This window comes from Hyla sarda, chromosome 5 (assembly GCF_029499605.1).
Source record: "Hyla sarda isolate aHylSar1 chromosome 5, aHylSar1.hap1, whole genome shotgun sequence".
Lineage (NCBI taxonomy): Eukaryota > Metazoa > Chordata > Amphibia > Anura > Hylidae > Hyla > Hyla sarda.
Window position 1 is genome coordinate 17,222,502 of NC_079193.1, and position 25,975 is coordinate 17,248,476.

General features: G+C 47.6%; 1 protein-coding gene across 1 annotated transcript in view; it reads right to left on the reverse strand.

The window, feature by feature from the left end:
• The window catches only part of PHF14 (PHD finger protein 14), a 171,969-nt gene that overhangs the window by 106,124 nt on the left and 39,870 nt on the right, over positions 1 to 25,975 (reverse strand). The window contains exons 6-11 of the mRNA XM_056522951.1: positions 23,148 to 23,259; positions 19,489 to 19,626; positions 12,265 to 12,411; positions 6,798 to 7,068; positions 4,165 to 4,271; positions 2,413 to 2,508 (exon numbers count right to left, since the gene is read on the reverse strand). Of these exons, the coding sequence (XP_056378926.1) occupies positions 2,413 to 2,508; positions 4,165 to 4,271; positions 6,798 to 7,068; positions 12,265 to 12,411; positions 19,489 to 19,626; positions 23,148 to 23,259 (871 nt within the window). The remainder of the gene's footprint in view (positions 1 to 2,412; positions 2,509 to 4,164; positions 4,272 to 6,797; positions 7,069 to 12,264; positions 12,412 to 19,488; positions 19,627 to 23,147; positions 23,260 to 25,975) is intronic.

Sequence of the window (25,975 nt, forward strand, 5' to 3'; positions counted from 1 at the left end):
TGAAGTCACTGCCACGCCCCATTTGTGACATCACGGGGAGTGACATCATGCCACTCCCCCTCAATGCAAGTCTATGGGAGGGGGCGTGACGGACCTCCCATAGACATGAATGGAGGGGGAGTGGCATGACGTAACTAGGGGGAGTGACCATGATGTCACATCACCGACTCGGAAGCCGCGATCATACATCTTATTCCCTATCCTTTGAATAGGGGATAAGATGTATAAACCAAGAATACCCCTTTAAAAGGGGTTATCCATGAAAAAAAATTTTTTTATATATCAACTGGCTCCAGAAAGTTAAACAGATTTGTAAATTACTTCTATTAAAAATCTAATCCTTTCAGTATTTATGAGCTTCTGAATTAAGGTTGTTCTTTTCTGTCTAAGTGCTCTCTGATGACACGTGTCTCGGGAAACGCCCAGTTTAGAATCAAATCCCCATAGCAAACCTGTTCTAAACTGGGCGTTTCCCGAGACAGGTGTCATCAGAGAGCACTTAGACAGAAAAGAACAACCTTAACTTCAGAAGCTCATAAGTACTGAAAGGATTATGATTTTTTAATAGAAATAATTTACAAATCTGTTTAACTTTCTGGAGCCAGTTGATATATAAAGAAAAAGTTTTTTCCTGGAATACCCCTTTAAACAGCTTTGTAAATGACTTCTATTAAAAAATCTTAATCCTTCCAGTACTTATGAGCTGCTGAAGTTGAGTCGTTCTTTTCTGTCTAAGTGCTCTCTGATGACAACTGTCTCGGGAACCGCCCAGTTTAGAAGCTAATCCCCATAGCAAACCTCTTCTACTCTGTGCAGTTCCCGAGACAAGCAGAGGTGTCAGCAGAGAGCACTGTTGCCAGACAGAAAACAACAACTCAACTTCAGCAGCTGATAATTATTGAAAGGATTAAGATTTTTTAATAGAAGTAATTTACAAATCTGTTTAACTTTCTGGAGCCAGTTGATATAAAAAAATAAAAAATAAATAAAATAAAGTTTTTTTTTCCTGGAATACCCCCCTAGAAAACCCACAAGTCCCCCTGACTGCTTGGGGCGATGTCACTTGTGACATCTTCCCTTACTTTCCCAGACTGCATCTCATATACGTCCTCACAATGAGGTTACCTAGCGGAATAATACAAATAGATGACAAATTTCCTAGTTAATGGAATTTCTCTCTAAATGAGAATATTATAACACCCCTGAGACTCGTAGGACGACCGTCTTTTTATCGCGGCCGCGGATGATGGAACAGAGCTGAATAGGTCTCTATTAATCATGTACCACAAGATACCAGACCCAATGTCAGTGCCTGAACACCGCTACAGTGACGGCGGGGCCCAAGGAGTTTTAAAGGGGTACTCCGTCCCTAGACATCTTCTCTAGAGATGAGCGAACTTACAGTAAATTCGATTCGTCACGAACTTCTCGGCTCGGCGGTTGCTGACTTTTCCTGCATAAATTAGTTCAGCTTTACGGTGCTCCGGTGGGCTGGAAAAGGTGGATACAGTCCTAGGAAAGAGTCTCCTAGGACTGTATCCACCTTTTCCAGCCCACGGGAGCACCTGAAAGCTGAACTAATTTATGCAGGATAAATCAACTGCAGAGCCGAGAAGTTCGTGACGAATCGAATTTACTGTAAGTTCGCTCATCTCTAATCTTATCCCCTATCCAAAAGATAAGGGATAAGATGTCTGATCGTGGGGGGTCCCGCAATTTCTTGGCAGCACCCGGCGTTCCAATAGAACGCTGGGTGCGGGCAGCGGGGGTCATAACGTCACGGCCAGGCCCCCTCAATGCAAGTCTATGGGAGGGGGCGTGGCATACGCCACGCCCCCTCCCATAGACTTGCATTGAGGGGGGGGGTGTGACGTCACGAGGGGCACGGCCATGACCTCACAACCCCCGCCGCCCGCTCCAAGCGTTCGGAACAAAATGTTCCGAACTCTGGGGCAGCGGAGTACCCCTTTAAAGTCTTGCACATCTATATTTCACTGACGAGGGACCGAAAAAGTTATCAGAGATTTTTATTATGGTGAAGCTGTGGAGCTGTATGCACAGATGCCCAATAATTCCATAATTCATATATACGTACGCATCTCGCATCATATTGGCATACAGGTAAATTAGGAGAAGGGTCCAAAACTTAAGGCTAAGTTCACACTGCGGAATCTTTGGGCAGAATTTCGGCCGGACACACTAGGACCGTGCGGACTGCATTCCCGTCCCCATAGACGGCAATGCATTTCTGGGTGGATCTTTTGGGAGATCTGCTCAGAAATGCATTGACATCTATGGAGACGGCAATGCAGTCCGTGAGGTCCTAGTGCCGCCGGCTCAATCTCTGGCAGAAATTCTGCCCAGCGATTCCGCAGTGTGAACCCAGCCTTAAGGTCACTAAATAAGACGTACCTGGCTTGTAATTTTGCACATCATAACCCAAAGGCCCTGGCCCTCGTTCCGCAGGCTGCTACTGACGTTGTGCAAGTCATCCAGAGCTTCACAGAGCTACAAATAAAGGAAAGAAACAGTCATATGACTCCTGTGCAGTATGTCCCCAACCCCTGTCATACACCATGTTACTCTCTATAGCCAGACTGGGTCTTCATGAGAACGGCCTCACCCCGACCAAAATATAAGACCATCAGTCGTCACCGTTTGGTAAAAGATCCAGTCAGCCCTTTCTCCCAGCCAAGGATGGAGGAGCATTACACAGTGAGCTCTACAGCACCCAAAAACCTATGGGGACAAGACTGGAGGACGGACAGACGGTGACGTCACTGAACCCGTCAATATCGCCAGAGCTACTCCGGATCTATGGAGATGACAAGACTGTATAACTGATCACAGGTTATCAATAAGGGTTGGTTTAATAATAATACAGGGTGCGATTAGGGATTCAGGGACGCATCAACTTATATCGGTCATATATGTATGGGGCTTGTATTACCTAATATCTAGTTAGCTTCCACTAACATCTGTCTGTCAATCAACACTGCATTTCTCTCATATCTATCTCTCATATCCATCCATCTCTCATATCCATCCATCTATCCATCTCATATCCATCTCCTATCCATCCATCCATCTCATATCCATCCATCTATCCATCTCATATCCATCTCCTATCCATCCATCTCTCTCATATCTCTCTCAAATCTATCTATCTATCGATCTCATATCTATCTATCTCACATCTATCTATCTGTCTCATATCTATCTATCTCATATCTATCTATCTATCTATCTATCTCATATCTATCTATCTCATATCTATCTATCTATCTCATATCTATCCATCTCTCTCATATCAATCTATCAATCTCATATCTATCAATCTATCTACCTATCTACCTCATATCTACCTATCTACCTCATATCTACCTATCTACCTCAAATCTACCTATCTACCTCAAATCTACCTATCTACCTCAAATCTACCTATCTACCTCAAATCTACCTATCTACCACAAATCTACCTATCTACCTCAAATCTACCTATCTACCTCATATCTACCTATCTACCTCATATCTACCTATCTACCTCATATCTATCTATCTACCTCATATCTATCTATCTACCTCATATCTATCTTTCTACCTCATATCTATCTATCTATCTATCTATCTACCTCATATCTATCTATCTACCTCATATCTATCTATCTACCTATCTCATATCTACCTACCTCATATCTACCTACCTCATATCTACCTACCTCATATCTACCTACCTCATGTCTACCTACCTCATATCTACCTACCTCATATCTACCTACCTCATATCTACCTACCTCATATCTACCTACCTCATATCTATCTTTCTATCTAATATCTATTTAGTTATATTTATCTAATATGTATCACTCTGGTCCTGGTGTTCCCCGTCCTCTTGGACCCTTTTTATAGAGGACTCATTTTATTTCTCTGTAGTAAGAAAACAGTAGCAGATAGAGCAATAATCTGCGGATTGCACAGGCTGTGAGTTATCAATGGTCTGTTTTATTGGCGGACACCCCGGAGTCTGAGGCTTGTCATTGTAAAGTCGCTGATAAAGCAGATTTCAAAGGGATAACAGAAAATAATCCTTCAAAACTGCGCACATAAATGACAGCCGGCGGTACAGTGCGCCATTAATATTCAGGGGGCGCGCCCCATACACACCTTGTTGTACTCTATGTGCAGCTTCTCCTGCTCATTCTCCAGTTTGTCTTTTATGTTCTTTTGCTCTGACAAATTCTCTTGCAACTGCATCATCCGCATGTTCCTCTCTGATACGGGAAAAGGGAAAAAGTTCACAAAATGCAACAATGTATCAGTAGGAAGACAGAAAAACCAGCCCCAGGACCACAGGGAGGTGTATATATCGTAAGTTGGTATTTTGTGATTTTGCATTCAAAACCGACGAAGAAGGTCCCAATATTTATGGTGACAAAAACTAAATATTTTGGAGGCAAAGGAAAGTGACTGACAGCTCTGCTCTCATATCACTGCACAGTCAGCAGTACTGGACTCCCACCCAAAGACACAGGCATTAAAGGGGTTCTCCGGTGCTTAGACATCCTATCCCCTATCCAAAGTATAGGGGATAAGATGCCTGATCGCGGGAGTCCCGCCGCTGGCGACCCCTGTGATCTTGCACGCGGCACCCCGTTTGTAATCAGTCCCCGGAGCGTGTTCGCTCCGCGACTGATTACCAGCGACTACAGGGTGAGCAGCATGTGATGTCGCGCTCCGCCCCTCAATGCAAGCCTACGGGAGGGGGCGTGATAGCTCCCGCGATCAGGCATCTTATCCCCTATCCTTTGGACAGCACCGGAGAACCCCTTTAAAGAGAAGAGAGAACGAGAGAAAAAGAGAGAGATAGAGGGACAGAAAGAGGGAAGAGAGAGAGAACGAGACAGATAGAGAGATAAAGAGAAAAAGAAAGAGAGAGAGAAAGAAAGGGAGAGAGAGAAGAGAGGAAAAGACAAAGAAAGGAGAGAAGAGAGGGAAAGAGAAGGCAAGAGAAAGAACGAGAGAGAGAGAGAGAGAGAGAGAGAGAGAGAGAGAGAGAAAGAAAGAGGGAAAGAAAGAGAAAGAGAGCCCGAGAGAGAGAGTGAGAGAGCGATAGAGAAGGAAAGAGAGAAAGAAAGAGAAAGAAGAGAGGGAAAGAGAAAAAAGGGAAAGACAGAGGGAAAGAGAGAGAGAGAGAAAGAGAAGAGAGAGAGAGAGAGAGAAAGAGAAAGAAGAGAGGAAAAGAGAAAAGAGGGAAAGACAGAGGGAAAGACAGAGGGAAAGAGAGAGAGAAAGAGAGAGAGAAAGAGAGAGAGAAAGAGAGAGAGAGAGAAAGAGAGAGAGAGAGAAAGAAAAAGGAGGGAAAGAGAGTGAGAACGAGAGATAGAGAGATAAAGAGAGAAAAGAAAGAGAAAGAAAGGGAGAGAGAGAAGAGAGGAAAAGAGAGAGAGAGAAAGAAAGAAAGATAAAGAAAGAAGAGAGAAGAGAGAGGAGAGGGAAAGAAAGAGGAAGAGAGCACGAGAGAGTGAGAGAGCCATAGAGAGGGAAAGAGAGAGAAAGAAAGAGAAGAGAGGGAAAGCCACAGAGAGAGAGAGAAAAAGAAAGAGAGAAAGAGGGAAAGAAAGAGAGAAAGAGGGAAAGAGAGAGAAAGAGGGAAAGAGAAAGAGACAGAGAGAGAGAGAAAGAGATAGAGAGATAGAGGAACAGAGAGAAAGAACGAGATAGACAGAGTGAGAGAAAGGAGGGGGGGCGATTAACAACAAAAAGACTGAATAGAGGGGAGAGAGACACAGAACACAAGAAAGAGCGCGTCAGAGAGAGAGAGAGAGAACACAAAAGAGAGATTGATTACAGGAGAAAGAAAGAACACAAAAGACATGAAGACAGAAAGAGCGGAAGAGAAAGATTGCTAGAGAGAGAAAGTGTGCACAAGAGAGACAATTCACAAGATAGAACAAGTAAAAGCACAAGAGCGAACATAAGAGTAAACAGCAGCAAAAGAAGGTGTAAAAGCAAAAGTGAGAGCATAAACAAGAGTGAGAACATGAGCAAGACAAAAGAGAGAGCATAAGGAAGAGCGGGTGAGCGAGAGACAGCAAGAAAGACAGCAAGAGAGAGCAGAAGACCCCGGCCTGGGATCCTGCCCACACACTAAGGGTCTATTCACACGGTGGAATTTCTGCTTGTGGAATTCCGCCTCAAATTAAAGTCCATAGACTTCTATGGGATTCCGCACTCCCATTCAACCATCTGAAATTCCGCTAGCGGGGAGTGCGGAAACCCATAAAAATCTACGGACTTTAATTTGAGGCGGAATTCCACAATCAGAAACTCTGCAGTGTGAATAGCCCCTAAGTGTATGTTCACACTGAGAAATTTGTGAGGAATGCTCACTTAAAAATTCCGCAGCGGAATTTCTGGGTTTTTTCTCTCGCAGAATTTCCGCGTAATTCTGCACAGAATTTCCACGCGGAATGTAGGAGGATACATATTTTTTATTTTTTTTATTTTTTTTGCTGGCTGACAATTTTTCCAAATTTTTTTTTTCCGCGCGCAAATTCCGTGCGAAAACGGCGGAAAAAAAAATCTGGGGATTTACACGTGGATTCCGCATGAACAAAGTTAATTCTTCATGCGGAACGGAATTTGCGTTGAAATTCCGCATGCGTGAACTGAAGAGCGGAATTCAATTTAAATCAATGGGGGATGGCACTGCTGAATGAATCGGAGAGGAATAAGCGAGCGGAATGACTCGTGGAAATTCCTCCTCAGTGTGAACGGACCCGAACGCTTCATCTTACCCAGGTAATAGTTGACAAAGTCAGAAGTGAGAGCCGGCTGCTTGTGCTTCCTTCTGCCGTCCACGCTGGAGGTGGTGTCCGCATTGTCCACCGGAAAGATGTCGGTGCTGATCCCCATCAGTTCTGCTTTGCGCATAAGTTTCCGTATTGCGGAGGCGCTGCTGGTCAGCGGGCGGGGCAGCTTCTCTCTAGGGACCCACGCCTGAGGTCTGGTGTTTCGCGCCAGCTCGGACTTCACTCTGTACTGCTGCAGTCGGGCGGAGATACGGGCCTGAAAAGATACAGAAACGGTTCCCTAAGAAACCAGCAGCGGATTACAGACTGCAATATCTGGGTGTCTCTCAATGTCAAATGGGATGGTGACTAAAACAGGCAGCAGGCAATGTTCACATGATGGGGGGCAGCCGGGGACCCAAGACCACCTAACCCCCATGTTTGTTCAGACTGTTATGACTGTACTGTGTATTCTCTGGGATACAAATCTATTGAATATCATGTTTAGAGATGAGCGAACTTACAGTAAATTCGATTCGTCACGAACTTCTCGGCTCGGCAGTTGATGACTTATCCTGCATAAATTAGTTCAACTTTCCGGTGGGCTGGAAAAGGTGGATACAGTCCTAGGAGACTTTTTCCTAGGACTGTATCCACCTTTTCCAGCCACCGGAGCACCGGAAAGCTGAGCTAATTTATGCAGGAAAAGCCAGCAACCGCCGAGCCGAGAAGTTCGTGACGAATCGAATTTACTGTAAGTTCGCTCATCTCTAATCATGTTGTATTTTACATGGAGCAAAAAAGGTTAAAGGGGTACTCCGCCCCTAGACATCTTATCCCCTATCCAAAGGATAGGGGATAAGATGTCTGGTCGCGGGGGTCCCGGCGCTGGGGACCACCGCAAGCTCGGCTGCAGTACCCCAGACATCCGGTGCATGGAGCAAACTTCGCTCCGTGCCGGATGACTGTCAATGCAGGGTGGAGGCTCGTGACGCCATGGCCATGCCCCCTCAATGTAAGTCTATGGGAGGGGGTGTGACGGCTGCGACGTCATGAGCCTCCAGCGCTGCACCCGACGCTCTAAACGAACAGCCGGGTGCAGCAGAGAGACCCCCCGCGGTCAGAAATCTTATCCCCTAGGGCAGTGGTCTTCAACCTGCGGACCTCCAGATGTTGCAAAACTACAACTCCCAGCATGCCCGGACAGCCGTTGGCTGTCCGGGCATGCTGGGAGTTGTAGTTTTGCAACATCTGGAGGTCCGCAGGTTGGAGACCACTACCCTAGGGGATTATATATCTAGAGGCCAAATAACCCTTTAGGGTACGTTCAGACGAGCGGATGCACAGCGTATTCTATGCTGCGGATCCGCCGCCGAAGGACCCCTACAGGGTGCCATTAGAAGTGCCTTCTCGAAGTGGCAATACGCGCCTACGGCTGCGATGTGCGTTTAGCCTCGCATGCGCGGTGTACTCACACACATCGCGGCTACTCTCCCTGGAGCTAGGCCGAGAGCTGCCGTGATGTGCGAGTATACTGTGCATGTGCGCTGTGACTCACACATCGCAGTGTGTCTGCTCGTAGCGGTCCTTCGGCGGCAGATCCGCAGCGTAAAAAACGCAGTGGATCCGCTCGTCTGAACGTACCGTTAAAGGGGTTATCCAGGAAAAAACTTTTTTTTTATATATCAACTGGCTCCAGAAAGTTAAACAGATTTGTAAATTACTACTATTAAAAATGTTTTTAATCCTTCCAGTACTTATGAGCTGCTGAAGTTGAGTTGTTCTTTTCTGTCTAAGTGCTCTCTGATGACACGAGTCTCGGGAACCGCCCAGTTTAGATGCAAAACCCCATAGCAAACCTCTTCTACCCTGTGCAGTTCCCGAGACAAGCAGAGATGTCAGCAGAGATCACTGTTGCCAGACAGAAAATAACAACTCAGCTTCAGCAGCTGATAATTATTGAAAGGATTAAGATTTTTTAATAGAAGTAATTTACAAATCTGTTTAACTTTCTGAAGCCAGTTGATATATATATATATATATATATAACATTTTTTTCCTGGAGACCCCCTTTAATGAGTTTGTCCAGACCCCCAGGCCTTTCAGCTATATCCCCCCCTTACTATAGGGCAGAGGGGCGAGACTTGCAAAAAGCATCTCCTGCACTTGAGACCTCAGCAACAATGCAGGAGACCCACTATTTTACCATTCACACATACGAATTTCCATAAAAGGAAAGGCGGCGCCAGTAAACCAATAGGATCCTCGCCTTGTTTGGGGTCTGATTAATTTTAGGGATAGGCCTTAGGTCTGAATGATATTTAGTGGTCTGTTCTAGGATCTGAATTTTAGTCGTCTGCCCTGTAGTCTGGTCTTGGTCCGGCAATAAAGGGGTATTCCAGGCCAAAACTTTTTTTTATATATCAACTGGCTGCGGAAAGTTAAACAGATTTGTAAAATCTTAATCCTTCCAATAGTTATTAGCTTCTGAAGTTGAGTTGACTCACGTCCCAGGAGCTGTGCAGTTCCTATGGAGATATTCTCCCATCATGCACAGCTCCCGGGACGTGACATCATCATTGAGCAGTTAGACAGAAAACTTCAGAAGCTAATAACTATTGGAAGGATTAAGATTTTTTTATAGAAGTAATTTACAAATCTGTTTAATTTTCCGGAGCCAGTTGATATATAAAAAAAAGTTTTTGCCTGGAATACCCCTTTAATTTTAAAGGTATGGTTTTTAGGATCTGATCTGGGGTCTGAAATCATTTTCGAGGTAATGTGAATTCATTGTAAGGATTCTGGCCTGGGGTAGAAATTTATTGAGATTTGGTCTGGTCTAAAATATATTTTAGGATCTGATCTGGGTCTCTGGATTCATTTTAGATTTTGATTTAGGAATATTTAGGAATATTTTTGAGGTCAGGAATATTTTTAAAGGGTTTAGTTTGGGGTTTGATTTTACTTATGCGACTGTTCTGAGGTCTTTATTAATTTAAAGGGGTACTCCGCCGCTAGACATCTTATCCTCTATCCAATGTTGGGTTCTGGCGGCAGCGGTCGTGATATCACGTCACACCACGCCCCCTACAAGTATGTCTAAGGGGGGGGGGCGTGACAGCAGCCACGCCCCCTCCCATAGACATGCATGAAGGGGGTGTGGCACAACGTCAAGACTACTGTCGTCGAAACCCATCCGGGTGCTACGCTGAGATCGTGGGGGTCCTAGCGGCGGGACCTTTGCAATCAGACAACTTTTCCCGAATCCTTTGTATAGGGGATAAGATATCTAGCGGCAGAGTACCCGTGGCTAATGTCTTGGGTTTGAATTCATTTTAGTTCTGGTCTAGGATTTTAATAGTTTGGTTGATTCATTTTAGGGTCCGATCTGGGGGGGTCTGGATTAATTTTAGATTTTGGTCTTGGGTATGAATTAATTTTAGGGGTCTTATGAATTTTTAGGGTGTGGTCTTGGGTCTATATTAACTTTAAAGGACAGGTCTGGGGTTTGTTTATGTTTGGAATCTGAATTCATTTTGTATTCGGGTCTGGGGTAGACTAGTTTAGGGCGCTAATCTGGGGTCTGATTTAATTTTAGGAATCTGATGTCTGAATTTATTTCAGAGGTCTGGAATTATTTTAGGGTTATGGACCAGGGTCTGAATTAATTTAGGGGCCTGTTCTGGGGGCTTTAACATATTTTAGAGATCCAATTTGGTGTCTTAATGGGTCTCGGTTCATAATTATTTAGGAATCTCACTAACAAAGAACAGATGTAAATATAAAGTTTTCTGAGGTTTGAGAAATATTAAAGGATTACTGCAGCCTAAGACAACTAATCCCATATGTGCAGGATAGAGGAAAAGTGTCTGATCGCGGAGGGTCCCACCGCTGGGGCCCCACCGCGATCTTCCGTACGGGGACCCAGAACTGCACACGCTGACATGCTCCCTCCATGTATCTGTATGGGAGAGGCGATGATGCAGCGTTCGTGCATCTCCGCCTCTCCCATAGAGCTGAATGGAGGGGGCGTGACTTGCGACCTCTAAGTGAGGTCGACGAATCAAGTGTTAGCTGTGCAAAGGCAGCCATCGGACCCCCTGCGATCAGACACTTATACCCTATCCTGCAGATAGGTGATAAGTTGTTTTCGCCTGCAGTACTCTGCCCCTAGACATTTTATCCCCTTTCCAAAGGATAGGGGATAAGATGTCTGATCGCAGGGGGTCCCGCTGCTGGGGAGGCTTGTGACCTCACGGCCGCGCCCCACTTGTTACGTTACAGCCAAACCCCCTCAATGCAAGTCTATGGGAGGGGGCGTGACGACTGTCACGCCCCCTCCCATAGACTTGCATTGAGGGGGCGTGGGCGTGACATCACAAGTGGGCGTGACTGACGTCTCAAGCCTCTGCCTCGCATCACCAGTCATCCAACACGGAGCGAAGTTCGCTCCGTGCACCGGATGTCTGGGGTGCCACAGCCGAGATCCCAGCAGGGACCCCTGCAATCAGACATGTTATCCACTATCCTTTGGATTGGGGATAAAATGTCTAGAGGCAGAGCACCCCTTTAAGTAGACGACATTGTTACGGTTGACGTTCACATCAAACCTTCAGCTGCCGTTGTTAAAGGGGTATCCCGGGAAAAAACATCTTATCCCCTATCGAAAGGATAGGGGATAAGATGTATGATCGCGGGGGGGGGGGGCCGCCGCTGGGGACCCACCCGCCCGCATTCTATGCGTAGCTGCGTCTGAAGTTTCGGAAACCTCCGGGCTTCCGAGAGGGGGACGTTCATGTCTATGGGAGGGGGCGTTGCGGCTGTTACGCCCCCTCCCATAGAAATGAATGGAGGGGGCGTGGCATGACCTGATGTAACGTCCCCGCCTCAGAAGCTCTTAACTTCAGACGCAGCTACACATAGAATGCGAGTGCTGCAGGGAGATCGAGGGGGTCCCAGCAGCGGCCCCCCCAGCAATCAGACATCTTATCCCCTATCCTTTCGATAGGGGATAAGATGTTTTTGCCCGGAATACCCCTTTAAGCAAGTCTTTACTAAAAATGAGCTGAGTAGCCTTTGAAAACGTAGGGTTGTGTGTATGGGCAGATAAGTAATGTCATTTAAAAAGAAACTCCGCTTTTATGGAGATTAGTTTTATTTTGTGGACCGAACAATGGTGGTTAAATGTAGGGGTGCACGGACACGAAATCAGGTCCCTTCCACTGGAATGTGTCTGGACAGAGCACATGCACAGCTCTAATGAACGTTGTCATGGCATCCTATAAAAAGGTTGACATTCAGGGGTTTAATGAAGCCTGTGTAATCGTATGCAGACCTAATATATATTCCCATTCAAAGACTCCTGTGATCAAAGGTAAACACTGCAAGTCCCCTCTGAAGTGAATGACCTTAGCTCTGGATTTACATTCGCTTTGCCTTGTTTCATAGGAAAACATCACAGAGCCATTAATACCTGAGCTTCCGGCGTGAGGTGCTTCTCTCTCTCCTTCAAGGACATTTTGCAGTAAGATTGCAGAGCCAAGTAGTTCTTCCTCTTCCATTTTCTATCGAAGCGGTCTGCGTGCTGCTTACAGTAAGCAAAGAAAGGATCCGCGATATCCTGATGAGAGATATTAAGAAAAACTGGTTATATTCCTATTCACATGGCAGATCAATAGTAAGAGTCAATTAATTGCTACCAGGCTGTAACATCCATTGCGGTGGGGAAAATGGATACTGTGGTATTTGTCCAAAGGGGATAAGGAGTCACCTTAGAGCAGAGTTTCCCAACCAGGATGCCTCCAGCTGTTGCAAAACTATAACTCCGAGCATGCCCGGACAGCCAACGGCAACAGCTGGAGGCACTCTGGTTGACTGGTTGAGAAACACTGCTTTAGAGAGTCAAGAGGTGGCACCAAGGACAGGTATGTAGCAAGGGCCCCTTAAAGGGGTACTCTGGTGGAAAACTTCCCACAAGGAGGAGGAGAGAAGGCCCCACAAGGAGGAGGAGAGAAGGCCCCACAAGGAGGAGGAGAGAAGGCCCCACAAGGAGGAGGAGAGAAGGCCCCACAAGGAGGAGGAGAGAAGGCACCACAAGAAGAAGGAAAGAAGGCACCACAAGGAGGAGACAAGGCATCACAAGAAGAAGGAAAGAAGGCACCACAAGGAGGAGACAAGGCATCACAAGGAGAAGGAAAGAAGGCACCATAAGGAGGAGGAGAGAAGGCACCACAAGGAGGAGGAGAGAAGGCACCACAAGGAGGAGGAGAGAAGGCACCACAAGGAGGAGAAGAAAAGAAGGCACCACAAGGAGGAGGATAGAGGGCACCACAAGGAGGAGGATAGAGGGCACCACAAGGAGGAGGATAGAGGGCACCACAAGGAGGAGGATAGAGGGCACCACAAGGAGGAGGATAGAGGGCACCACAAGGAGGAGACAAGGCCCCACAAGGAGAAGGAAAGAAGGCCCCACAAGGAGAAGGAAAGAAGGCCCAACAAGGAGGAGGAGAGAAGGCACCACAAGGAGGAGGAGAGAAGGCACCACAAGGAGGAGACAAGGCATCACAAGGAGGAGACAAGGCATCACAAGGAGAAGGAAAGAAGGCACCATAAGGAGGAGAAGAAAAGAAGGCACCACAAGGAGGAGAAGAAAAGAAGGCACCACAAGGAGGAAGAAAAGAAGGCACCACAAAGAGGTGGATAGAGGGCACCACAAGGAGAAGACAAGAAGGCCCCACAAGGAGAAGACAAGAAGGCCCCACAAGGAGAAGACAAGAAGGCCCCACAAGGAGAAGACAAGAAGGCCCCACAAGGAGAAGACAAGAAGGCCCCACAAGGAGAAGACAAGAAGGCCCCACAAGGAGAAGGAAAGAAGGCACCACAAGGAGAAGGAAAGAAGGCACCACAAGGAGAAGGAAAGAAGGCACCACAAGGAGAAGGAAAGAAGGCACCACAAGGAGAAGGAAAGAAGGCACCACAAGGAGAAGGAAAGAAGGCCCCACAAGGAGAAGGAGAGAAGGCCCCAAAAGGAGAAGGAGAGAAGGCCCCACAAGGAGAAGGAAAGAAGGCCCCACAAGGAGAAGGAAAGAAGGCCCCACAAGGAGAAGGAAAGAAGGCACCACAAGGAGAAGGAAAGAAGGCACCACAAGGAGGAGGAGAGAAGGCCCGAGAAGGAAAGAAGGCCCCACAAGGAGAAGGAGAGAAGGCCCCAAAAGGAGAAGGAGAGAAGGCCCCACAAGGAGAAGGAGAGAAGGCCCCACAAGGAGAAGGAAAGAAGGCCCGAGAAGGAAAGAAGGCCCCAAAAGGAGAAGGAGAGAAGGCCCCACAAGGAGGAGGAGAGAAGGCCCCACAAGGAGGAGGAGAGAAGGCCCCACAAGGAGGAGGAGAGAAGGCCCCACAAGGAGGAGGAGAGAAGGCACCGCAAGGAGGAGGAGAGAAGGCACCGCAAGGAGGAGGAGAGAAGGCACCGCAAGGAGGAGGAGAGAAGGCACCGCAAGGAGGAGGAGAGAAGGCACCGCAAGGAGGAGGAGAGAAGGCACCGCAAGGAGGAGGAGAGAAGGCACCGCAAGGAGGAGGAGAGAAGGCACCGCAAGGAGGAGAAGAGAAGGCACCGCAAGGAGGAGGAGAGAAGGCCCCACAAGGAGGAGGAGAGAAGGCCCCACAAGGAGGAGGAGAGAAGGCACCACAAGGAGGAGGAGAGAAGGCACCGCAAGGAGGAGGAGAGAAGGCACCGCAAGGAGGAGGAGAGAAGGCACCGCAAGGAGGAGAAGAGAAGGCACCGCAAGGAGGAGAAGAGAAGGCACCGCAAGGAAGAGAAGAGAAGGCACCGCAAGGAGGAGAAGAGAAGGCACCGCAAGGAGGAGAAGAGAAGGCACCGCAAGGAGGAGAAGAGAAGGCACCGCAAGGAGGAGAAGAGAAGGCACCGCAAGGAGGAGAAGAGAAGGCACCACAAGGAGGAGGAGAGAAGGCACCACAAGGAGGAGGAGAGAAGGCACCACAAGGAGGAGGAGAGAAGGCACCACAAGGAGGAGGAGAGAAGGCACCACAAGGAGGAGAAGAAAAGAAGGCACTACAAGGAGGAGGATAGAGGGCACCACAAGGAGGAGGATAGAGGGCACCACAAGGAGGAGGATAGAGGGCACCACAAGGAGGAGGATAGAGGGCACCACAAGGAGGAGGATAGAGGGCACCACAAGGAGGAGGATAGAGGGCACCACAAGGAGGAGGATAGAGGGCACCACAAGGAGGAGACAAGGCCCCACAAGGAGAAGGAAAGAAGGCCCCACAAGGAGAAGGAAAGAAGGCCCAACAAGGAGGAGGAGAGAAGGCACCACAAGGAGGAGGAGAGAAGGCACCACAAGGAGGAGACAAGGCATCACAAGGAGGAGACAAGGCATCACAAGGAGAAGGAAAGAAGGCACCATAAGGAGGAGAAGAAAAGAAGGCACCACAAGGAGGAGAAGAAAAGAAGGCACCACAAGGAGGAAGAAAAGAAGGCACCACAAAGAGGTGGATAGAGGGCCCCACAAGGAGAAGACAAGAAGGCCCCACAAGGAGAAGACAAGAAGGCCCCACAAGGAGAAGACAAGAAGGCCCCACAAGGAGAAGACAAGAAGGCCCCACAAGGAGAAGACAAGAAGGCCCCACAAGGAGAAGACAAGAAGGCCCCACAAGGAGAAGGAAAGAAGGCACCACAAGGAGAAGGAAAGAAGGCACCACAAGGAGAAGGAAAGAAGGCACCACAAGGAGAAGGAAAGAAGGCACCACAAGGAGAAGGAAAGAAGGCACCACAAGGAGAAGGAGAGAAGGCCCCACAAGGAGAAGGAGAGAAGGCCCCAAAAGGAGAAGGAGAGAAGGCCCCACAAGGAGAAGGAAAGAAGGCCCCACAAGGAGAAGGAAAGAAGGCCCCACAAGGAGAAGGAAAGAAGGCACCACAAGGAGAAGGAAAGAAGGCACCACAAGGAGGAGGAGAGAAGGCCCGAGAAGGAAAGAAGGCCCCACAAGGAGAAGGAGAGAAGGCCCCAAAAGGAGAAGGAGAGAAGGCCCCACAAGGAGAAGGAAAGAAGGCCCGAGAAGGAAAGAAGGCCCCACAAGGAGAAGGAGAGAAGGCCCCAAAAGGAGAAGGAGAGAAGGCCCCACAAGGAGGAGGAGAGAAGGCCCCACAAGGAGGAGGAGAGAAGGCCCCACAAGGAGGAGGAGAGAAGGCCCCACAAGGAGGAGGAGAGAAGGCCCCACAAGGAGGAGGAGAGAAGGCACCGCAAGGAGGAGGAGAGAAGGCACCGCAAGGAGGAGGAGAGAAGGCACCGCAAGGAGGAGGAGAGAAGGCACCGCAAGGAGGAGGAGAGAAGGCACCGCAAGGAGGAGGAGAGAAGGCACCGCAAGGAGGAGGAGAGAAGGCACCACAAGGAGGAGACAAGGCCCCACAAGGAGAAGGAAAGAAGGCCCCACAAGGAGAAGGAAAGAAGGCCCAACAAGGAGGAGGATAGAGGGCACCACAAGGAGGAGGATAGAGGGCACCACAAGGAGGAGGATAGAGGGCACCACAAGGAGGAGGATAGAGGGCACCACAAGGAGGAGGATAGAGGGCACCACAAGGAGGAGGATAGAGGGCACCACAAGGAGGAGGATAGAGGGCACCACAAGGAGGAGACAAGGCCCCACAAGGAGAAGGAAAGAAGGCCCCACAAGGAGAAGGAAAGAAGGCCCAACAAGGAGGAGGAGAGAAGGCACCACAAGGAGGAGGAGAGAAGGCACCACAAGGAGGAGACAAGGCATCACAAGGAGGAGACAAGGCATCACAAGGAGAAGGAAAGAAGGCACCATAAGGAGGAGAAGAAAAGAAGGCACCACAAGGAGGAGAAGAAAAGAAGGCACCACAAGGAGGAAGAAAAGAAGGCACCACAAAGAGGTGGATAGAGGGCCCCACAAGGAGAAGACAAGAAGGCCCCACAAGGAGAAGACAAGAAGGCCCCACAAGGAGAAGACAAGAAGGCCCCACAAGGAGAAGACAAGAAGGCCCCACAAGGAGAAGACAAGAAGGCCCCACAAGGAGAAGACAAGAAGGCACCACAAGGAGAAGGAAAGAAGGCACCACAAGGAGAAGGAAAGAAGGCACCACAAGGAGAAGGAAAGAAGGCACCACAAGGAGAAGGAAAGAAGGCACCACAAGGAGAAGGAGAGAAGGCCCCACAAGGAGAAGGAGAGAAGGCCCCACAAGGAGAAGGAGAGAAGGCCCCAAAAGGAGAAGGAGAGAAGGCCCCACAAGGAGAAGGAAAGAAGGCCCCACAAGGAGAAGGAAAGAAGGCCCCACAAGGAGAAGGAAAGAAGGCACCACAAGGAGAAGGAAAGAAGGCACCACAAGGAGGAGGAGAGAAGGCCCGAGAAGGAAAGAAGGCCCCACAAGGAGAAGGAGAGAAGGCCCCAAAAGGAGAAGGAGAGAAGGCCCCACAAGGAGAAGGAAAGAAGGCCCGAGAAGGAAAGAAGGCCCCACAAGGAGAAGGAGAGAAGGCCCCAAAAGGAGAAGGAGAGAAGGCCCCACAAGGAGGAGGAGAGAAGGCCCCACAAGGAGGAGGAGAGAAGGCCCCACAAGGAGGAGGAGAGAAGGCCCCACAAGGAGGAGGAGAGAAGGCACCGCAAGGAGGAGGAGAGAAGGCACCGCAAGGAGGAGGAGAGAAGGCACCGCAAGGAGGAGGAGAGAAGGCACCGCAAGGAGGAGGAGAGAAGGCACCGCAAGGAGGAGGAGAGAAGGCACCGCAAGGAGGAGGAGAGAAGGCACCGCAAGGAGAAGAGAAGGCACCGCAAGGAGGAGAAGAGAAGGCACCGCAAGGAGGAGGAGAGAAGGCCCCACAAGGAGGAGGAGAGAAGGCACCACAAGGAGGAGGAGAGAAGGCACCGCAAGGAGGAGGAGAGAAGGCACCGCAAGGAGGAGGAGAGAAGGCACCGCAAGGAGGAGGAGAGAAGGCGCCGCAAGGAGGAGAAGAGAAGGCACCGCAAGGAGGAGAAGAGAAGGCACCGCAAGGAGGAGAAGAGAAGGCACCGCAAGGAGGAGAAGAGAAGGCACCGCAAGGAGGAGAAGAGAAGGCACCGCAAGGAGGAGAAGAGAAGGCACCGCAAGGAGGAGAAGAGAAGGCACCACAAGGAGGAGGAGAGAAGGCACCACAAGGAGGAGGAGAGAAGGCACCACAAGGAGGAGGAGAGAAGGCACTACAAGGAGGAGGAGAGAAGGCACCACAAGGAGAGAAGGCTCCACAAGGACGAGGAGAGAAGGCTCCACAAGGAGGAGGAGAGAAGGCTCCACAAGGAGGAGGAGAGAAGGCTCCACAAGGAGGAGGAGAGAAGGCACCACAAGGAGGAGGAGAGAAGGCACCACAAGGAGGAGGAGAGAAGGCACCACAAGGAGGAGGAGAGAAGGCACTACAAGGAGAGAAGGCTCCACAAGGAGGAGGAGAGAAGGCACCACAATGAGGAGGAGAGAAGGCACCACAATGAGGAGAGAAGGCCCCACAAGGAGGAGGAGAGAAGGCACCACAAGGAGGAGGAGAGAAGGCACCACAAGGAGGAGGAGATAAGGCACCACAAGGAGGAGGAGAGAAGGCCCAACATGGGGGAGGAGAGAAGGCACCACAAGGAGGAGAAGAGAAGGCTCCACAAGGAGGAGGAGAGAAGGCACCACAAGGAGGAGAAGAGAAGGCTCCACAAGGAGGAGGAGAGAAGGCACCACAAGGAGGAGGAGAGAAGGCACCACAAGGAGGAGGAGAGAAGGCCCCACAAGGAGGAGGAGAGAAGGCCCCACAAGGAGGAGGAGAGAAGGCCCCACAAGGAGGAGGAGAGAAGGCCCCACAAGGAGGAGGAGAGAAGGCCCCACAAGGAGGAGGAGAGAAGGCACTACAAGGAGAGAAGGCTCCACAAGGAGGAGGAGAGAAGGCACCACAATGAGGAGGAGAGAAGGCACCACAATGAGGAGGAGAGAAGGCCCCACAAGGAGGAGGAGAGAAGGCCCCACAAGGAGGAGGAGAGAAGGCACCACAAGGAGGAGGAGAGAAGGCACCACAAGGAGGAGGAGATAAGGCACCACAAGGAGGAGGAGAGAAGGCCCAACATGGGGGAGGAGAGAAGGCACCACAAGGAGGAGAAGAGAAGGCTCCACAAGGAGGAGAAGAGAAGGCTCCACAAGGAGGAGGAGAGAAGGCACCACAAGGAGGAGAAGAGAAGGCTCCACAAGGAGGAGGAGAGAAGGCACCACAAGGAGGAGGAGAGAAGGCCCCACAAGGAGGAGGAGAGAAGGCCCCACAAGGAGGAGGAGAGAAGGCCCCACAAGGAGGAGGAGAGAAGGCCCCACAAGGAGGAGGAGAGAAGGCCCCACAAGGAGGAGGAGAGAAGGCAGCCTTTGGCATGCTGAGAATTGTAGTTCTTCAACAGTTGGCTGCACCCTGGTAGGGAAACACTGACATAGACACTAGTAATAGGTTTCCACTGAACTTTCGAAAGCAAAGCACTGAGCGCGCAGCCGTTCGGATGAGAGTCCTTTCATCTCCAGCACACGTCCCTACCATTTACAACTTTTTTCTGTCTACAACCCAGCTTAAAAAAAAATTAAATTAAATAAATCAGGATGTGGCGTGTTATTTACTTTTTTTTTTTTATGCTTCGCTTACAGTTTCTTAAGCAATCTTCAAAAGGAGTGCATCTGGTAATTTACCTCTTCAGCGGCGGCTTCGGAGAGCAAGCCTTCCTTCTGGGCACAAGTCACATGAAAGTAAGCTCTGCACATCCCTGCGTCGCAGCTGATACACACTCCTGTCCTGGCAAATCGCGGATCTTCACAGAAGCTGCATTCCTACGCAAAAAAAAAAAAAGACATCTAACGTTTACCAGACCGGATTTAACACGACATCTGAAAGTGAGGAACATTAGGGAGGTTTGCTAAAGAAAAAAAAAGAAAAAAAAAAACTCTTCAAGGGATTGCTCCATCTTCTGCACTTGCTTTATCATAAGCCATAGAGAATCCCAAAGGTATGTTATTCTTAAAGAAGCACTTAAAGGGGTACTCCGCCCCTGGCATCTTATCCCCTATCCAAAGTATAGGGGATAAGATGTTAGATCGCCGCGGTCCCAATGCTGGGGACCCCGGGGATCGCTGCTGCAGCACCCTGCTATCATTACTACACAGAGCGAGATCGCTCTGTGCGTAATGACGGGCAATACAAGGGCCGGAGCAGCGTGCCGTCATAGCTCCGCCCCTCATGACGGCCCGTCCCCTTAATGCAAGCCTATGGCAGGGGGCGTGACGACCGCCACGCCCCCTCCCATAGATTTGTATTGACGGGGGTGGGCCGTGACGTTACGAGGGGCGGAGCCGTGACGTAACGATGCTCCGGCCCCTGTATTGCCCGTCATTACGTGCAGAGTGATCTCGCTCTGCGCAGTAATGATAGCGGGGTGCTGCAGCAGCGAGCCCCGGGGTCCCCAGCAGCAGGACCCCGGCGATCTGACATCTTATCCCCTATCCTTTGGATAGGGGATAAGATGTCTAGGGGCGGAGTACCCCTTTAAAGAAGGATTTTTTTTTTTTGTTTGCTTATATAGTGCAGCATAGGCTATTGTTAGAGAATAATCTAGAGCAGTGGTTTCGTACCTGCGGACCTCCAGATGTTGCAAAACTACAACTCCCAGCATGCCAACGGCTGTCCGGGCATGCTGGGAGTTGTAGTTTTGCAACATCTAGAGGTCCGCAGGTTGAAGACCACTGATCTAGAGGTTCTTATGTATGCCTTTTGCTTACCTGATTAAGCTGGTGTGGCAGACACATGATTTTCAGCCATACTGATCGCAATTCCATCACTAAAACAATTTCCTAATGCTAAATTTTCTATGAATCCTCTGGCTTTGCAGAGAGAGAGAGCGGAGTCTTAACACTGCACCTGGTCATTTAAGTTGTCTGCTGGTGCTGCAGATCACCTGGGTGAACTGATTAGACTCATAAGCGGGTTGAGGTCAGTTCACATTGTGTGCAGTTTTGTTGCATTTTCTTATTTAAAGTGAGCTTTTAGAGAAAGTAATAACAACTAAAAATCACAATTGAGGTTTTAAGTCTAAAGCTGTGTTCACACATTGAATTTTTTTGTTACCATTTTGGCTGTGATAGTTTTTGCTGTGATTTTCAAAATTTGCTGTAAAAAATGACACGTTTTTACCATCATTTGCTCAACTGCTGTAAAATAACAATTTCTACTGCGATTTTGGAAAATATAGGCAAAAAAATAAAAAAACAAAAATAAAAAAATTACTGAACACAGCCTCAGGGGAGGGGTTTAACTACTATATATCCTGATTCCATGGAGATAGCAGCAGTATACAGATAGAGCTGGAGGGGAGATGTATAATTACTATATATCCTGATCCCATAGAGATAGCAGCAGTATATAGATAGAGCCGGAGTGGAGGTGTATAACTACTATATATACACACTGATCCTATAGAGATAACGGCAGCAGTATACAGATAGAACCGGAGGGGAGGTGCATAAATAAAATATATACTAATCCCATAGAGATAACAGCAGCAGTATACAGACAGAGCTGGGAAGGAGGGGTATAGCTTCTATATATAATGATCCCATAGAGGTAGCAGCAGCAGTATACTGATACAGCTGTAAGGGAGAGGTATAATTACTACTTATACTGATCCAATAGCGATAGCAGCAGCAGTATACAGATAGAGCTGGAGGGGAGGAGTATATCTACTATATATCCTGATCTCATAGAGATAGCAGCAGCAGTATACAGATAGACATGGGAGGGGTATAACTACTACATATCCTGATCCTAAAGAGATAACAGCAGTAGTATATAGACAGAGTTGGGAGAAGGGGAATAACTACTATATATATCCTGATCCCTGACAATAGCAGTAGCAATATACGGGTAGAGCTGGGATGGGTCTGAGAGCTAGCAAAAATGTCTAATAGGTGATGATGTCATCCTGTAGTACACATGAAGTCAGTTGATCCAGGACTGACCAGTTCATCAGACACATTAAACACTGTGATGATTTTTTGTGGGTCAGATTTTTTGTGACCCAGTTAAAGTAATAAAAAGCATCAACACCGTTGTGCTGACTAGTGTGGAGGATATATGCAAAAAAATAAAATAAAAACTGGAGTGCTTCATTAATAAGTAGAGACTCCCTTTAAAATGGGAGTAGTTGCAAAAAATGTGGACTGCTGGAAAAAGAGGAAAGCAGTGGGGACCAGGAAGCATCAGAAATTCGACATGTCCCATCCTTTTTTCCCCAACAACCTGTTTGGTTGATGGAAAAAAGAAGGCTCCAATACACATAAGACAACCGGCCGGTCAAACGGAAATTGGTGGATTTGGCCATGATTAGGGGCTGTGTAGAGCTCGAAACGCGTTGGCGTTTACTTTGTTTATATTGACATATCTTTTTTTTTTCACTTTTTAAATGCTACATTACACTTTATTACATTTGGTGCATTATATTCAAGGGGATCTCCGGTGCTTACACATCATTTCCCCTATCCAAAGGATAGGGGATAAGATGCCTGATTGAGGGAGTCCCGCCGCTGGGGACCCCCGGGATCATGCACGTGGCACCCAGTTTGTAATCAGTCCCCGGAGCGTGTTCGCTCCGGGTCTGATTACAGGCGACCACCGGGCCGGCAGCGTGTGACGTCACGCCTCCGCCCCCGTGTGACGTCACGCTCCGCCTTTCAATGCAAGCCTACGGGATGGGGCGTGATAGCTGTCACGCCCCCTCCCGTAGGCTTGCATTGAGGGGCGGAGCGTAACGTCACATGCCGCAGGCCCGGTGGTTGCCTGTAATCAGTCACGGAGCAAACACGCTCCGGGAGCTGCTTACAAACGGGGTGCCGCGTGCATGATCCCGGGGGTCCCCAGCTGCGGGACTCCCGCGATCAGGCATCTTATCCCCTATCCTTTGGATAGGGGAAAAGATGTGTAAGCACTGGAGAACCCCTTTAAAAAAAATTTGGAGCTGGAATTATTGTTTTTTATTGTCTTAACATATGGGGTGCCTTAAAGGGGTACTCTGCCCCTAGACATCTTATGTCTGATTCCATGGGTCCTCCTTGTGACATCATGCCCCCTACATTCATATCTATGAGAGGGGGCGTGACAACCGTCACGCCCCCTCCCATAGACATGAATGAAGGGGCGTGATGTCATAACCCCATCCGGCAGCATCCAGCATTCTAAGCATACGGTTTAGAATGCCGGGTCCTAAACTGAGATTAAAAATATTATCCCCTCACCTCTGAATAGGGGATAAGATGTTTAGGGGCGGAGTACCCCATTAAGACACTCTCTTCCCAGGACTTACCTTAGCCCCATACTTTGAATAGTTCATCTCTGTTAGAGTCACCGGACGTAACTTGTCAATGTCTCCAAAAGCGACCCCAGGAACATACAGCGCACACACTATATGGACCCATCTAGTAAAGGGGAAAAAAAAAAAGCTGTTAAAAATAAACCCTTTATTGTGTGAAATGTTTTTAATTATTTTCTAATTTTTTAAGCAAAATTGAACTAAAAATCCACATAAACTTTAGATAACAAACAAATTTTAGATAAAGATTTAGTGCGAATTTGGTGCGGAATCGGTCTCTTGTGCTTCATTAGAGAGAATACACATGGCATCCGCCCCCCTAGAACTGACGCGTCAATTATTCACATAGTATAATTTTTGTATTTTTTTTAACATAAATATGTCTGTACAATTTAGTTTAAAAAAAAAATGCAGTATTTCTGCTAAATAATTTGTTCTATTGAAGTCTATGGCAGTGTTCTCCAACCAGGGTGCCTCCAGCTGTTGCAAAACTACAACTCCTAGCATGCCTGGACCGCCAAAGGCTGGGAATGCTGATAGTTGTAGTTGTGCAACAGCTGGAGGCACCCTGGTTGGGGAGCACTGGTCTATGGAAATGCATCCATATTGTAACCATGTTGTCTAAAAAAACCACCATAAAGTTAAAATAACGAGCATGTTAATTAATTGCGGCCGTGAAGAAGCAAAAAAAATTGGTAAAAGGGGTACTCCAGTGGAAAACTTTTTTTTTTTGTTAATCAACTGGTGCCAGAAAGTTAAACAGATTTGTACATTACTTCTATTAAAAAATCTTAACCTTCCAGTACTTATTAGCTGCTGAATACTACAGAGGAAATTATTTTCTTTTTGGAATACAGAGCTCTCTGCTGACATCTCTGTCCATTTTAGGAACTGTCCAGAGTAGGAGAAAATCCCCATAGCAAACATATGCTGCTCTGGACAGTTCCTAAAATGGACAGAGATGTCAGCAGAAAGCACTGTGCTAGTGATTCAGCAGAGAACTCTGTGTTCCAAAAAGAAAATAATTTCCTCTGTAGTATTCAGGAGCTAATAAGTAATGGAAGGATTAAGATTTTTTAATAGAAGTAATTTACAAATCTGTTTAACTTTCTGGCACCAGTTGATATAAAAATAAAAAATAAAGTTTTCCACCGGAGTACCCCTTTAACCCCTTAAGGACTCAGCCCATTTTGGCCTTAAGGACTCAGACAATTAAATTTTTACGGTTTCATTTTTTCCTCCTCGCCTTCTAAAAATCATAACTCTTTTATATTTTCATCCACAGACTAGTATGAGGGCTTGTTTTTTGCGCGACCAGTTGTCCTTTGTAATGACATCACTCATTATATCATAAAATGTATGGCGCAACCAAAAAACACTATTTTTGTGGGGAAATTAAAAAGAAAAACTCAATTTTGCCAATTTTGGAAGGTTTCGTTTTCACACCGTACAATTTATGGTAAAAATGACGTGTGTTCTTTATTCTGAGGGTCAATACGATTAAAATGATACCCATTATTACATACTTTTATATTATTGTTGTGCTTAAAAAAAAATCACAAACTTTTTAACCAAATTAGTACGTTTATAATCCCTTTATTTTGATGACCTATAACTTTTTCATTTTTCCGTATAAGCGGCGGTATGAGGGCTAATTTTTGCACCATGATCTGTACTTTTTTTTTGATACGACATTTGCATATAAAAAAACTTAATACATTTTTTTATAATTTTTTTAAAATAAAATGTATAAAAGAAGTAGCAATTTTGTAATTTTTAATTTTTTTTTACGTTCACCGTACGGGATGATTAACATTTTATTTTAATAGTCGGACATTTACGCACGCAGCGATACCAAATATGTCTATTAAATTTATTTTTTACGCTTTTTGGGGGTAAAATAGGAAAAAAATGACGTTTACTTTTTTTTACTTTTAATTTTACATTTTTTTACACTTGAATAGTCCCCCAATACCATGATTGCTAATACTGATCTGTTCTATGTATAGGACACAGAACAGATCAGTGTTATCGGTCATCTTCTGCTCTGGTCTGCTCGATCTCAGACCAGAGCAGGAGACGCCGGGAGCCGGACGGAGGAAGGAGAGGGGACCTCCGTGCGGCGTTCTAAATGATCAGATCATTCATTGAAATCGCGTACTGCCGCAGATGCCGGGATCTGTATTGATCCCGGCATCTGAGGGGTTAATGGCGGACGCCCGCGAGATCGCGGGCGTCGGCCATTGCCGGCGGGTCCCTGGCTGCGATCAGCAGCCGGGATCAGCCGCGCATCACACGGGCATCGCTCCGATGCCCGCGGTTATGCACAGGACGTAAATGTACGTCCTGGTGCGTTAAGTACCACCGCACCAGGACGTACATTTACGTCCTTAAGGGGTTAAAGGGGTACTCTGCTGCTCAGCGTTTGGAACAAACTGTTCCGAACGCTGGAGATGGGAACTTGTGACGTCATAGACCCTCTCCTCATTATGTCATGCCACGCCCCCTCAATGCAATTCCATGGGAGGGGGCGTGACAGATAGACTTGCATTGAAGGGGCGGGGCGTGACATGAGGGGGCGGGGCTATGATGTCACAAGCTCCCGTCTCCAGCGTTCAGAACAGTTTAATAAATAAATAAAGAATTAACTAAATAAATAAAATAATTATTATAAAAAATGAATTAAAGAAAATAGTTAGAATGAATAAAAAAAAAATCATAAATAAATAAAATTAAAAAAAAAATTTATATTCAAGCCCAGTTTTGCGAGCTTCTGGTTGCAGCAACATTCTTATACATTGTCCAGATGTTACTCTGTAGCG